Source organism: Budorcas taxicolor, chromosome 19 (assembly GCF_023091745.1).
Source record: "Budorcas taxicolor isolate Tak-1 chromosome 19, Takin1.1, whole genome shotgun sequence".
Classification (NCBI taxonomy): Eukaryota; Metazoa; Chordata; class Mammalia; order Artiodactyla; family Bovidae; genus Budorcas; species Budorcas taxicolor.
In genome coordinates this window covers 12,583,114-12,599,003 of record NC_068928.1, presented here as the reverse complement: position 1 = coordinate 12,599,003, position 15,890 = coordinate 12,583,114, and the positions used below count along the sequence as shown (strand labels likewise).

Below are 15,890 nucleotides of genomic sequence, written 5' to 3'. Positions count from 1 at the left end.
GAGGACAAGATGTCTGGATGGCATCACCGACTCAATGGACATGAGTTTGAGCAAGCTCCAGGAGATGGTCAAGGACAGGTTAAGCCTGGAGTGTGCAGTCCATGGGGTTACAAAGAGTCAGACATGACTGAGCAACTGAACAATAATAACTCTTCTACCAGGAAGGATAGATGTTAATCACCAGAGAAAACTCTAGAGAAAACTCTAGATCCTTATCAACCTGGAGATGGCACCAGAAGAAAGAATCTGCGTAACAAATCTTATTAACCAGCCAAATCAACCAAAGGCTTCTCTAGTAGCGCAGACAGTAAAGAATTGGCAGGATTCCCAGGAATGCAGGAAACCCACGTTTGATCCCTGAGTCGGGAAGATCTTCTGGAAAAGGGAATGGCAACCCACTCCAGTATTCCTGCCTAAAGAATTCCATGGACAGACCATGGGGTCGCAAAGAGTTGAACACGTCTGAGTGACTAACACACATACATCAAGCAACGGTTTTTCCATGTATTTGTTTTCCCACAATGTGCCACTCCTAGCAGCTCAAAGTTCTTTTCCTTTGTTTTGTCACTTCTCCACAAAATTATCCCTCTTTGCTAAGATGCTATGTAAGCTCAAGCTCTAGCCACCCCTTTGAGTTATTCATCACTAAATGTTCCAGTGCGTAAGTAACTTAGTAAGTAATAAGCAAGCTTATGTTTTTCTCTTGTTTTCTGTCTTTTGTTAGTCTAATTTAAAGGGCCCCACCCAATGAACTCAAGATGAGCAGAGGATAATACTTTTCCTTCCCTGCCCTCCTTACCACAAATCTATGATGTAAGTTGTATCATTATCCCTGTTTTCCATAGACAAAGTAAGAAGTTAAGAGGTTTGCAGACTAAATAAGTGGCTGACTGAACTCTGCAAGGAGACAGAGGAAAACAATGGAATGAGAAAGACTAGAGATTTCTTCAAGAAAATCAGAGATAACAAGGGAATGTTTCATGCAAAGACATGCACAATAAAGGACAGAAACTGTATGGACCTAACAGAAGCAGAAGATATTAAGATGAGGTGGCAAGAATACACAGAAGAATAACTATACAAAAAAGATCTTACTGACCCGAATATAACCATGATGATGTATATGATCACTCACCTAGAACCAGACATCACAGAGTGTGAAGTGGCCCTTATGAAGTATCACTACGAACAAAGCTAGTGGAGGTGATGGAATTTTAGCTGAGCTATTTCAAATCTTAAAAGATGATGCTGTAAAGTGCTACACTCAATATGCCAGCAAATTTGGAAACCTCGGCAGTGGCCACAGGACTGTAAAAGGTCACTTTTCATGCCAATCTCAAAGAAGGGCAATGCCAAAGAATGTTCCAACTACTACACAATTGCACTTAAATCAAATACTAGCAAGTAATGCTCAAAATCCTTCAAGCTAGGCTACAACAGTACATCAGCTGAGAACTTTCAGATGTACAAGCTTAACTTAGAAAAGGTAGAGGAACCAGAGATCAAACTGCCAGCATCCACTGGATCATACAGAAAGCAAGGAAATTCCAGAAAAACATCTACTTCTGCTTCATTGACTACGCTAAACTTTTGACTGTGTGGATCACAACAAACTGTGAAAAAATTCTGAAAGAGATGGAAATACCATACCACCTGCCTCCTGTGAAACCTGTATGCAGGTCAAGAAACAACAGTTAGGACTGAACATGGAACAACAGACTGGTTCCAAATTGAGAAAGGAGTATGTATATTATTACCCTGTTTATTTAACTTATATGCAGAGTACATCATGCATAATGCCTGGCTGGATGAATCACAAGCTGGAATCAAGACTGTCAGGACAAATACCGATAATCTCACAAATGCAGATGACACCACCCTTATGGCAGTAAGCAAAGAAGAACTAAAGAGCCTCTTGATGAAAGTGAAAGGGGAGAGAGAAAAACCTGGCTTAAAACTCAACATTCAAAAACTAAGATCATGGCATCTGGTCCCAGCACTTCTTTCATAGCAAATAGATGGGGAAACGAAATAGTGATGACTTTTTTTGGCCTCCAAAATCATTGCAGATGGTGACGGCAGCTCTGAAAATAAAAGACACTTGCTCTTTGGAGGGCATCCCTGGTGGCTCAGCTGGTGAAGACTCTGCCTGCAATGCAGGAGACCTGGGTTTGATCCCTGGGCTGGGAAGATCCCCTGGAGAAGGGAATGGCTACTCTACTCACTCCAGTATTCTGGCTTCCCTGATAGCTTAGTTGGTAAAGAATCCACCTGCAGTGCAGGAGACCCCAGTTCAATTCCTGTGTTGGGAAGATCCACTGGAGAAAGGGACAGGCTGCCCTCTCCAGTATTCTTGGGTTTCCCTTGTGGCTCAGCTGGGAAAGAATCCACCTGCAATGTGGAAGACCTGGGTTCAACCCCTAGGTTGGGAAGAACCCCTGGAGAGGCGAAAGGCTACCCACTCCAGTATTCTGGCCTAGAGAATTCCATGGACTGTGCATGGGTCACAAAGAGTCAGATACTTTCGCTTTCAACTGTGTCTTGGAAGGAAAGAAATGACAAACCTAGATGGCATATTAAAAAGCAGAGACATTACTTTGCCAACAAAGGTCCGTATAGTCAAAGCTACAGTTTTTCCAGTAGTCATGTATGAATGTGAGAGTTGGACCATAAAGAAGGCTGCGCATGCCAAAGAACTGATGCTTTTGAACTGCAGTGCTGTAGAAGACTCTTGAGAGTCCCTTGGACAGCAAGGAGGTCAAAACAGTCCATCCTAAAGGAAATCAACCCTGAATATTCATTGGAAGAACTGAGACTGAAGCTGAAGCTGAGGCAAAGAACCGACTCACTGTAAAAGATCCTGATGCTGAGAGAGATTGAAGGCAGGAGAAGGGGACGAAAGAGGACAAGATGATTGGATGGCATCACTAATTCAATAGACATGAGTTTGAGCAAGCTCTAGGAGGCTGTAGTCCATGGGGTTGCAAATAGTTGGGACACAACTGAGTGACTGAACAACAATAACAAATTATTTCTCAAAATGCAGTTCATGGTCCATCCATATCAGAATTACCCAGAGTTAAAAGTACAGAGCCCTACGGCCCACAGATAAAAAATCTTTGAAGACAGAACCAGTAACCTGCACTTTTAACACCCTCTTCAAATAATTCTAATGCTCAAGATAAAGGCCATTAACTACAAAATAGTGGTTGAATAGTTGATTATTTTGGTATATCCTTCTTACAAGAAATAAGGATACAACAAAATTTAGCTAAGAGGTCAGCAATTAAAAATATTATAAATAAGCGAGAAAATTAAAAGCATAGGTTATTTCTTCAGGTTTTTACCACACACTGCCAACTTACTTCTACAGCCACCAAGGAAACCAACAGGTACATTATAGGAGATAAAATTACTAGTTCAGACAGCTTATTCCATGTACTGTTTGTTTGGTTTTTTTTTGACATTTTATTTATTTTTTAAATTAGTATTTATTGGAGTATAGTTGCTTTACAATGTTCAGTTAGTTTCTACTGTACAGCAAAGTGAATCAGTTATATGCATACACACATCTTCTTTTTCCCTATAATATTTAAAGTAGACTGATCTCTATGCGCCTCAAGTTACTGCTAACCAATTTTCTGTAGCTCATATAATTTTTCTAACCAAAAGTTTTAAAGGGAAGATCTAAAAACAACTATTTTGCAATCTTAAGCAGTTCTTTAAATTGACATATACAATTCATTTCCACTCTAAAAATATGGTAGGTCTTTATATGAACACTTACATACTATGAAGTTGTTAAACTTTATTCAAACATGATGATTTATCTTGGTCCTTCTCCCTCCTATGGGTTTAGTCCTACAATCCTAAAACAACATATTCCTTCTGCTCTCTCCTGGGGAATTCAAATGTTTAAATCAATACTCAGAATGCAGACTTTTGGTTGTTGAGAATTTTCCAACACAGTTCAGTCCAACAACATGCACTGTGGTTCACTAAACTAAGAAAAACCCAAAGAAGAACAGAATATAAGCCTTGTCCTCAAGAGACTTGTTTGTAACTTCTATTGAAAAACAAAGCCATTTTCAACTGACTTTACAGTAAGGCAAAAAGCATCTTAACTACTTTAATTCAAAAGTAAAGTGTGTAGGAATGCAAAGAGAAAAACTGATTAATTCCAACTGCAGAAAAATGGAGAAGGCATGACAAAAGGGTTATGACATTTGAGTTAGGATTGATGACAAAGCATTTTACCTGTCAAGAACTGAAAGATGGAATGTATTCTTATATGAAGGAATATTAGGAGTGATGGTAGACAGGGTAGCCATGGAAGTTCATGGTATAGTCATGGAATACTGACCAGTGCTCTTTAGTTGAAGCTGAGAACATAAGTGAGGAGAAATGGGTATTGAAAATTAAGAATAATAAACTAAGAGACTTAAGAGTCATATTAAGGAGTTTAAAACTTTGTTCTACAGAATATGAAGATTTCTCAAAGGTTTCAAAACAGGGAAGAATGGTTTGTTTTTGCTTTTATGCAAACTAAGTAAACAACAAAGGTCCGTCTAGTCAAGGCTATGGTTTTTTCAATGGTCATGTATGGATGTGAGAGTTGGACTGTGAAGAAAGCTGAGCACCGAAGAATTGATGCTTTTGAACTGTGGTGTTGGAGAAGACTCTTGAGAGTCCCTTGGACTGCAAGGAGATCCAACCAGTCCATTCTGAAGGAGATCAGCCCTGGGATTTCTCTGGAAGGAATGACGCTAAAGCTGAAACTCCAGTACTTTGGCCACCTCATGCAAAGAGTTGACTCATTGGAAAAGACTCTGATGCTGGGAGGGATTGGGGGCAGGAGGAGAAGGGGACGACAGAGGATGAGATGGCTGGATGACATCACTGACTCGATGGACGTGAATCTGAGTGAACTCTGGGAGTTGGTGATAGACAGGGAGGCCTGGGGTGCTGTGATTCATGGGGTAGCAAAGAGTCAGACATGACTGAGCGACTGAACTGAACTGAAGTAAACAAAAACAGAAATGTGTCTTTCATTACTCCTATTATCAAACCATAGTCAGGTCAGATAAGTAAGAAAAACTATCATAATGATGAGAGTAGCAAAGAAAGATGCAAGAAATATGGCTGAGTTAAGATTGACAGGATTTAATATGAAGCTTGATAAAGAGAAGTCAAAGGTAACTTCAAACTGGATTACTAGAATTATCAGGTTGGTGCAAATGTAATTCCAGTTTTTGCACTGTTGAAATTTGCCATTTGATTCTGGAATACATCCTTAAATAAATGTGGTTATGTTACACAGCATTTTAATACACATTTCTCACTTTATTTTTTTTTTGCTAATGACTTACTACTTGATGTGTATTTTATATTTATTTTAGACTAGGGATATTAGACAAAAAGCAAATTCAAGCAATTTTGTTATTCCAGTTCAAAATGGGTCCTAAAGCAGTGCAAACAACTTGCAATGTCAACAATCCATTTGGCCCAGGATCTGCTAACGACCATACAGTGCAGTGGTGGTTTAAGAAGTTTTGCAAATGAGACGAGAGCCTTGAAGATGAGGAGCATAGTGACCAGCCATCGGAAGTTGACAACGACCAACTGAGAGCAATCATCAAACCTGATCCTCTTACAACTACCCAAGAAGCTGCTGAAGAACTCAATGTCTACCACTCTACACTCGTTTGGCACTTGAAGCAAATTGGAAAGGGGAAAAACCTTGCTGAGTGAGTGCCTCATTAACTGACAGCAAATTTAAAAAATCGTCATTCTGAAGTATTGTCTTCTCTTATGCCACTCAACAAAAATGAACCATTTCTCAATTGGATTGTGATGGGTGACGAAAAGCGGATTTTCTACAAAAACTGGCGATGACCAGCTCAGTGGCTGGACTGAGAAGAAGCTCCAAAGCACTTTTCAAAGCCAAACTTGCATCAGAAAAAGGTCATGGTCACTGTTTGGTGGTCTGCTGCCCATCTTGAGATAGGAGACAGATGGGTTCCAAGTTGGACATTGACAATCAGCCGGCCCCCTGTCAGCATTTCCTGAGACAAGAGCTATGTGGGCTCCAGTTGAGGAATTTACAATTGCTCTCCGAAATGGAAGTAACAAAAGAAACAAGGTAAACAGCCAGTCTTTTTCTCTTGTAAACATTTTGAGGAAATATAATTATGGCGAAGAAATAATTATGGCAAGGACAGAGGCAAAACCCTTTTTGAGTAAACGACTGAAGGATCTCCACTTCCCCCTTTTTAGGATAAGGGAGACACTATACATTTCCATAAAGGCTCTTTGGGGTCAAAAGTCAGAGGATAATTCCAGGCCACAGTGAGTCCTGCTCCTCACAGAAGTCTTTGCTTCAAGATTCATCTTGGCTAAAGGGGTGCATGTGCACCCCAGAGGAGAGTCCTGATACAAATTAGCAGGGGGAGGGGAACAAAGCAAGATGATTGGCCTGAAGGAAGACAAAAACTTCTTACTTTACTCTTTACCTTCTGCCTCCTTGCCTGAATTCATTTTTAACTAGTCAGGAAAGGACTAGGAAGGGACTCTAGCCTTCACTGCTGGCCCCTGTGGTCCAGTGGTTAGGACTCCCAGTCTGGGAAATTAAGACCTTGCTTCCAGCTATTGCTCGCTGCTGCTTACTGTTAAGCTGCCATTTACTGCTGTGCATGTCTGAAAGCAATCTGCTCCACCACAGCATTCTGAATCCTGGTGAAACCATTATATTTGAGGACTATACACAGCAGATCAATGAGATGCACATAAAACTGCAGTGCCTGCAGCCAGCTTTGGTCAACAGAAAGAGCCCGATTCTTCTCCACAACAACACTCGACCAACTATCACACAACCAATAACTCAGAAGTTGAATGAATTGGACTACTAAGTTTTGCCTCATCTGCCACATTCACCTGATGTTCAGCCAACTGACTACCACTTCTTCAAGCATCTCAAAAACTTGTTTTGCAGTGAAAATGCTTTCACAACCAGCAGGATCCAGAAAATCTTTCCAAGAGTTCGTCGAATCATGAAGCAAGGATTTTATACTAGAGGAATAAACAAACTTATTTCTCATTGGTGAAAATAAGTTGACTAATGTTTCCTATTTTGATTAATAAAAATGTTTGAGCCTAGTTATAAAGATTTAAGGGCTTCCCTGGTGGCTCAGACAGTAAAGAATCTGTCTTCAATGCAGGAAACCCAGGCTCAGTCCCTGGGTCGGGAAGATCCCCTGGAGAAGGGAATGGCTCCCCATTCCAGTATTCTTGCCTGAAGAATTCCATGGCCAGAGGAGTCTGGCAGGCTACAGATTCCATGGGGGTCACAAAAAGAGTTGGACACAATTTGGCAACTAAACAACAAAAGCAAAAACTATACTTGAATTTCAAAAAAGAGAGAAAAAAAAAATCATAGGAGGAAGAACAGGATGTTTGCTTTTTCTGACCTATAAATGGACTGAAGTAAGGAAAGCTGTTAGATATGAAATTAAGATGTTAGAATATATATCCAGGAGGCATTTATTAAAATGAATATACAGTTTGATACCTCAAGATCAGCAAACTTCATCTAGGTATCATCTGCAAAGACATGAAGGATAAATGAAGCAAAAGAAATGGCTGTAATGAAGCAAAAGCAGTTAAGAATAGAATAGAGCTAAAGGCTGATCAATGAGAAATAACTTAAAACTACAATGTTTCAAAATTAAGGGAGAAGAGAATTTCAAGAAAACAGTCAATAGTACTAAAATGTTGCAGAGGTATTAGTAGGTACAATGAGCCTAGGAAAAAGCCACTCAGTTCAGAAATTAGGTCATTATTTCAGATGAAACAATGCATAAATTCAAGATAAAGTATTTTTTAACAAGGCAAAGGTAATGTACTTTTCAGTCAGTTCAGTTCAGTCGCTCAGTCGTCTCCGACTCTTTGCGACTCCATGAATCGCAGCACGCCAGGTCTCCCTGTCCATCACCAACTCTCGGCGTTCACTCAAACTTATGTCCATCGAGTCAGTGATGCCATCCAGCCATCTCATCCTCTGTCGTCCCCTTCTCCTCCTGCCCCCAATCCCTCCCAGCATCAGGGTCTTTTCCAATGAAGTCAACTCTTTGCATGAGGTGGCCAAAGTATTGGAGTTTCAGCTTCAGCATCAGTTCCTTCCAATGAACACCCAGGACTGATCTCCTTTAGGATGGACTGGTTGGATCTCCTTGCAGGTACTTTTAGATACCATTAAAAATCCCCAAATCTTCCCAACTGATAAAAAATTAAACTGAAAAGATCATTTTCAAATTAAAATGGAGCCACATAATGGGATAACATTTTTAATATTTTGATAATAATTTTGACTGATTAAATTTACACAAGCCTGTAATCTTTGATACAGTGCTTTGGAAAACGAACAATAAGCAGCTTATTCAACTTATATGCAGAGTACATCATGAGAAACGCTGGGCTGGAAGAAGCACAAGCTGGAATCAAGATTGCCGGAAGAAATATCAATAACCTCAGACATGCAGATGATACCACCCTTATGGCAGAAAGTGAAGAGGAACTAAAACGCCTCTTGATCAAAGTGAAAGAGGAGAGTGAAAAGCTTGGCGTAAAGCTCAACATTCAGAAAACGAAGATCATGGCATCTGGTCCCATCACTTCATGGGAAATAGATGGGGAAACAGTGGAAACAGTGTCAGACTTTATTTTGGGGGTCTCCAAAATCACTGCAGATGCTGATTGCAGCCATGAAATTAAAAGATGCTTACTCCTTGAAAGGAAAGTTATGACCAACCTAGATAGCATATTGAAAAGTAGAGACATTACTGTGCCAACAAAGGTCCATCTAGTCAAGGCTAGTGGTCATGTATGGATGTGAGAGTTGGACAGTGAAGAAAGCTGAGCGCCGAAGAATTGATGCTTTTGAGCTGTGGTGTTGGAGAAGACTCTTCAGAGTCCCTTGGACTGCAAGGAGATCCAACTAGGCCATTGTAAAGGAGATCAGTCCTGGGTGTTCTTTGGAAGGACTGATGCTAAAGCTGAAACTCCAGTACTTTGGCCACCTCATGCAAAGAGTTGACTGATTGGAAAAGACCCTGATGCTGGGAGGGATTGGGGGCAGGAGGAGAAGGGGACGACAGAGGATGAGATGGCTGGATGGCATTACCGATTCAATGGACATGAGTTTGGGTAAACTCTGGGAGTTGGTGATGGACAGGGAGGCCTGGCGTGCTGCGATTCATGGAGTCGCAAAGAGTCGGACACGACTGAGTGACTGAACTGAACTGAAGCAGCATTTGTATTTGCAAAGTGTGTCAGAACTAATTCAACTTGAACCAGCTGACAGAGACTCTCACCTTGACTAAAATTTAGTCCCACTCCTTTGAGCCCTCTTTTCTACTAGGCTCAGAAGTTGGCCCCTTATTCTGACGTTGGCCTGTCCAGCTGAATCTTAGCAAAGAATCCTGCTGAATCATCCCCCACCCTTGACACCTGACCAAGTTCCTCATACCCCATATTTAATGAATAAGTCTTTGGCCGGCTTTTAGTAAGAATTCCCCTACCCTTGATGATTTCTCTTAGTAATTTTCCTTCCACTGATCACCTCACCTTGCTCCTTGGCTGTAAGTTGCTTTCCTTATAATATTTGGAGGTAAGACCAATCTCTCTCCATTACTGCAATATGCTACCGCAAAAGTCTTGAATAAAGTTTTGTTTATGGGACTTCCCTGGTGGTATAGTGGATAAGAATTCGCCTGCCAATCCAGGGGACCCGGGTTCTATCCCTGGTTCAGGAAGATTCCACATGCTGAGCAACTAAGACCGTGTGCTATAACTACTAGAGCCCGAGAGCCCTAGAGCCCACATACTGCAACTAGAAAAAGCCTGAACACAGCAACAAAGATGTAGAGCAGCCAAAAATAAATAATTTTTAAAAGTCTTGTTTACCATTTTATTGTCAGAACATTTTTTTCTATAACATGAGTCATTCAAGGAAAGTAATCATATCCTTAGCCAATGATAGAAAAATAATTTACCATACAATTACAAATGAAAGCAAGAGTTCAGCAGAACATCCATATGACTGACAATGATAAAGCTTAAAGTATAAAAAGATTTCCTAATTTTTTATACAAAATGATTTTTTTTTTAAGGCTTTCCTCTCAAAATAAAGACAGTTGTGCTGAAAAAGTAGGAGCATCAAATTAATTGCCTATTCATGCCAGGATTTATGTGTCAGAATTTTTGGTAACAATGGAATAAAAATGAGAGAGAAAGCAGCTGGTAAATAATTAGTAGCAACTCATAAATTACAAGAAAAAATAAATACAAACAGTGTTTGATACCCAAGGTCCTCTACGTGGTCAACAAATAGACTTATTTAAGGCTTGACACTGAGAGTGAATAAAAGAATAATACAGACTCTCTATGATTTAAGAGAAATGACATGTACAAATAAATAAAATATTATAAATAATTATAATACAAAGATGAAAGTGGTAAGTTCATTCAAGAAGAGTACAAAATAAAATGTTATGAGAGTTCAGAGGAAGGAGAGATGATTTCTCACAGGAAGGCAAGAAAACATTTCATGGAAAGCAAGCAGCATGTGACTTAAATCTTCAAGGATGACTAGGGTTTACAGGGAGAATAAAAGGCAAAGGCAATCCTTCTAGTGTTAAGAAGTAGCATACGCAAAAGCCCAGAGTACATCCATTCTGTAACCACAGACAAGAACAGTAGAAGTTGACACTTAGGCCTGTGCTGTGGTGGACTCAACAGCATCCCTCAAAAGTTCATTATCACCTGGAATCACAGAATGTGACCTCACTTCGAAATAGGGTCTTTGCAGATGTAATGAATTAGGGCTCTAGAGTTAAAATCATCCTAAACTTAGACTGGGCCTTAAGTCCAAAGAGTGGTGTCTTTAAAAGAAGGGGAGAAGACACAGACACACACACACAGACAGAAGGCTATATGAAAACAGAGGCAGAAACTAGAATTATGCTGCCACAAGTCAAGCAAAGCCTGGGTTCACAAGAAGCTGGGAGAGGCAAGGAAAGATGCTTCCCTGGGATCTTCAGAGGGAACATGACTCTATTAACACTTTGATTTCAGCTTCCAGAACTGTAAGAGTAGATTTCTGTTTTTTTCAGTTTATGGATTGTGTTAATTTTGTTACAGCAGCCCTAGGAACTAATATAGCTTGGTTAAGAACAGTTAGTAGAGGGCTGCTGTGAAATAAGTGATATTGATCCCAGTTCTTGCTAATATTTTCTCTTTTGAGGAAATTTCTTTAATTTCCTGAGTGACAGGAATGTCTGATGCAGAGCTCCTAAATCCCTCAGAATTTTCTGGGTGATAGGCATCTTTTGTTCTGATGCCTGAAGTAACTCTCGGTAGGTTCCTGGAAAGGGGCTGGTCACTAGAAAGACCAAACCATACACCAGAAACTTGGAACTTTTAACCCCATTCCTCCCCATTCTCTGGAAAGAAGAAAAGATTTAGAAATACAGTTAATAACTGATAATGCTTATGTAACAAAGCCTGCACAAAAATCCCAAACACAGGGTCTGGAGAGCATCTAAACACATCTACATGCCAAGAAGGGGGCAACACAGCTCCACGTGGACAGAAACTCCTGTGTGTGGGACCCTTCCAGATTCCGTCCTACGCATCTGTTCACCCAGCTGTTCATCTGTATCCTTTAATACAGCTTTTATTATATAATAAATCAGTAAAAGTAAATGCTTCCTGAAGTTCTAGTAAATTACCAAACCCAAGGAGAGGGTCATGGGAAGTCTCATTTTCAGGGAGTCAGTCGGAAGCACAGGTCACAATCTGGACTTGGCATCTGAAGCGGGGAGGGCAGGGGGCAGTCTTTTGGGACTGAGACCTAAACCTGTGGGATGGGTCTGTGCTAATCCCAGGCAGACAGTGTCAGAACTGAACTAAAGTGTAGGACACCCAGTTGGTGTCCACAGAGCACTGGAGAATTGCTTGGTGTGGGGGAAAAAAACTTATACATTTGGAGTACGAAAGTATTCAGTGAGTAGACAAAAAAACATTTATCTTTTTCAGTTATGTACTCAAGCCTCCAGCATTCCATGTTATTACATTTTGGAAGAAAAAAAAAGCCACACTGATAATAGGCATATTCTCATATTACCAGGCAACTGTATTAAAAAGTGAACAGAGCACAATAAAATGCCATTACTTACAATGTGTGACTCCAGCCAGAGTTTGGTAGAAAGTGGGAGTATCACTATCATCAGTGAGGGTCACATATACACCTCCAGACAGTAGCCAACGAGAGAAGGTAAAAGCATCTTTGTTTAGAAGAAGCCAATTTCTAAACTTTTCATAGTTTACCTTTTCACCCTAAAATTAAAACAAGAAAACACAGGTTTAGTTAAACTTCAAGGTACCTTACTTGGAACTTACACAATTTTAAATTTGCATTTAATTGACATTTACTCCCTTCTACTATCTATAAAGGAAGAATAATCTAAATATCATTATAGGGAAAAAAAACTGTCTTCAAATATAACTATTTCAGAATTTCTATTTACATAAAACCTATACAGTAATTGCAAATTATTTTATCAATTCATTAAAGCAGTGAATTTCTACTAAGTCACATTTTATTTGCTAAGGTACATCTTGCAATCAGTGTAAACTGCATTTCTTTCAATACTTAATAAAAGCAATTTTTCATTTGTTTTATCCTGCTTCTTCAACACTTCCATTGGTTAGAATTAGCACATTTTAATCAATGTGTATGGAATATGAATAACGTTTTAAATTTCATTGGTAAATTAAAAACTATCCAGGAGTCCCCTTCCAAAAGTCATCACTGAAAACATACATTTACAAGTCAACTAGAATACAAAAAAGAAGCAAGGAGGTTTCTATTTCTTTGCTTTCTTTCCAAGTACTTGTCTTGCTAAATCTGCGGAGAAAAAAAGCGTCCAGGCTGAGAAAAAACATCATATGGCTGTGCAAGTCAATCTCTTTGACTGGAAGACAAGAGTATGGGCCAGATATCTCTATGAGAAAAAGGCAGAAGCAACCCACATAGAAATATGATGAAGAACGACACTCAGGAGCCTAGTAGCTATAATCCTGATGGAGCTATTAAGTGATACAAATAACTTATAACCTAAAAGAATTGCAGTAGAAATAATTTCTATATTGTTAGTAGCATCCTATTAAGTATAGTAATATGCTTAGCTTCATGGTTTCAGAATATTTAACAATACAATCCAAGCAATCAAGACAACATTGGAGGGACTTCCCTGGTGGTCCAGCAGTTAAGAATACACCTGCCAGGGGACACAGGTTGGATCCCTGGTTAGCGAACTAAGATCCCACTTGCCGAGGAGCAACTAAGCCAATGGGCCACAACTACTGAGCCTGCGTGCTGCAACTACTGAAGCCCGTGGGCCTAGAATCTGTGTTCCACAACAATGAGAAACTGATGCCTCACAACAAACAAGAGCCCTCACTGGATGCAATTAGAGAAAGTCCACACACAGCAACGAATACCCAGCACAGCCAATAAATAAATAAGACAACACTGGAAGTCTTAGCTTTCTAAATGGAGGACTATAGCACTCAGACTTGGTGCAGGGACATGAAGACACTGCTGCATGTTTAGAGGATCAGACCCATTTTCTTTTTCTATCCACATTTGGTCTACAAAGAGGGTTTGCAGTATAAATCCCACAAGCTGAGGCACATTTTTACACATTAACATCTCCGACGTTGGGGTAAGTCTTAAAATCAATAATAACTGTAACTGGTATTTTTCTATTCTTTATAGTAATACATAAAAGCACATCTTATTAATCAAAAGCGTCTTATATCCAGTGGACATGATGGTTTTAACAGTTTTATGAAGCTAAGATGCTGTTATAAGACACACCTTCATGTACCGCTAAGAAAAAACTGCCCGTTATAATAGGTGCATCCAACAACTTCCCATACAGTTAACATTTAATGCATATTTACAATTCCCTAAGCACAATTCTAAGTATTTTTATACTCATTTAATCCTCAAGCAACCCTCAAGCAACAATAAGACATACTATTATCCCCATTTTACACGTGAGAAAACCAAAGCTCTGAAAGCTGTATGTTCAAGGTTATACAGTGGCAGAGATAGAACTGAACCCAAGCAGTCTAGGCTCCAAAGTCTCTGTGCCTGAATTACACACTATATATACTGCCTGGCAACTTAGTGAAATACAAAGCGACCTCTCAAATCTGCTTGCCCATTAGGATCACTCCATATAACTGGCAGTACAAAATCCCATCTGTCAAACATGACTTTCTATGTTCTTGAGTTATGGCTCTAAATAAGGAAGCAAAATGGAAATTTTTTATAAACTGTCACAATAGCAGTCTAGAAAAAAACTTCCAGTACTAAAAAAGGCAATTAAAAACAAACAAACTTCTGAAATTGATACATCTTTGAAGAGCAATATAAAGTATGAATTCCTACCATGAGAATCAACAACCAAAAAAGTTCAATAAGAAAAAAACCAATGTAACTCCTATGTGGATTTCCTTCATCTCAAGTTACTGGAAACACAGTAACTCAAAAAGCAAGAGTGTGGATCACATCACATACCTTACTCAAAAATTATGTAGGTAAATACATCAAATAGTTGAATTAGGTAAAACTAGCCCATTCAGTCTTTTTTTTCTTTAAACAACCATAAGTACCTAATGATGTAAATAGCTATACACGAGTATCCCCAAACCTTGGCTTCTCATTTCTTTGATCTCCTCTCTTCCAAAGACCTTGTTCTTCATATAAGGCTTCCCTATCCATTTACTACCATACTCATTTCCTTAAAATTCTTTGTTCTAATGTCCCTTTCTCTTATAAGCTGTTCTTAACCGTCCCATAACAAAACACCTACACCTAGTCATCGCCTCCCTATCACCACCTATCTCCTGTAGTCTACTTAATTTTTCTGTACAGCACTAATTATTATCTTAGTATATGTACCTGCTATTGTGCCTAAATTTTAAGAGAACTGGGTGGCTAACCAAATTAAATCCCCATCTATAAAATAGGGATGTCTGCATAAACCTTATTAAAATGAAAAAAATATACATTCTCCCCTAAAATAAGCAAACCACTTGATATTTCTGTGAAAAATCCAATTTATCAGGCTTGCAAAGATTAGAAAACTCTTTTTCCTTTTTCTAATAAAATTTGGCCAGCAAATTTTAGAGAGGAAAAACAAAAAACATACTCTAGTTTGTCTTAAGGTACTGAAATACCATCACAGCAACTTCCAGTCAATAAGACAACCAAAAATGCAGGAAGACAATCCTTTTAGCACCAAACATGTAGAATTGCTGACTAAAATGTAATACCATAACTACTACCAAAAACTGCTTAGCCAAGCTGAAAAGCAAGAAAGGGAAATGTCCAGGTGCTATCAACACAGAGAAAACTTAAAGCCAGAGTGATGGAAAGCTAAAGCCAGAGAGTCCAAACAGATATCAGAACCAGATATACGCACATGGCTGGAGTATGAATAATCAGTGCTTATATAGTTAGGAAGGTGACTGAACTAAACTGAATAAAAGCTCTGAATAAATCAACAGCAGTGAAAGACTCTTTTATCTGTGAAATGGAAGTGGATCAAATGGCCACAAGAAATTACACAGCACTGAGCGCTGCAGGGAAGGATCAAAACCTTGTAGAAGAGCTTTATTTTGACACCTTTTGGGACTTTTACCATGTGAGCAGACCTCTGAGAAGAAATTAAAGAAAAATTTTCTCTGTTAAAGATACACATTTTCTGTTGTTAAAGTTTTTTTACAATGAAAATATATTATTTATGGAAACAGCAAAA

The 15,890-nt window shown here is 39.2% G+C and overlaps 1 protein-coding gene across 2 annotated transcripts in view; it reads right to left on the bottom strand.

Annotated features, from left to right (window-relative positions):
- Nucleotides 1-15,890, bottom strand: part of USP32 (ubiquitin specific peptidase 32) — a 196,795-nt gene that overhangs the window by 75,180 nt on the left and 105,725 nt on the right. For both annotated transcript variants that reach the window (XM_052657209.1, XM_052657210.1), the window contains exon 5: nucleotides 12,234-12,393. In XM_052657209.1, coding sequence (XP_052513169.1) covers nucleotides 12,234-12,393 — 160 coding nt within the window. The remainder of the gene's footprint in view (nucleotides 1-12,233; nucleotides 12,394-15,890) is intronic.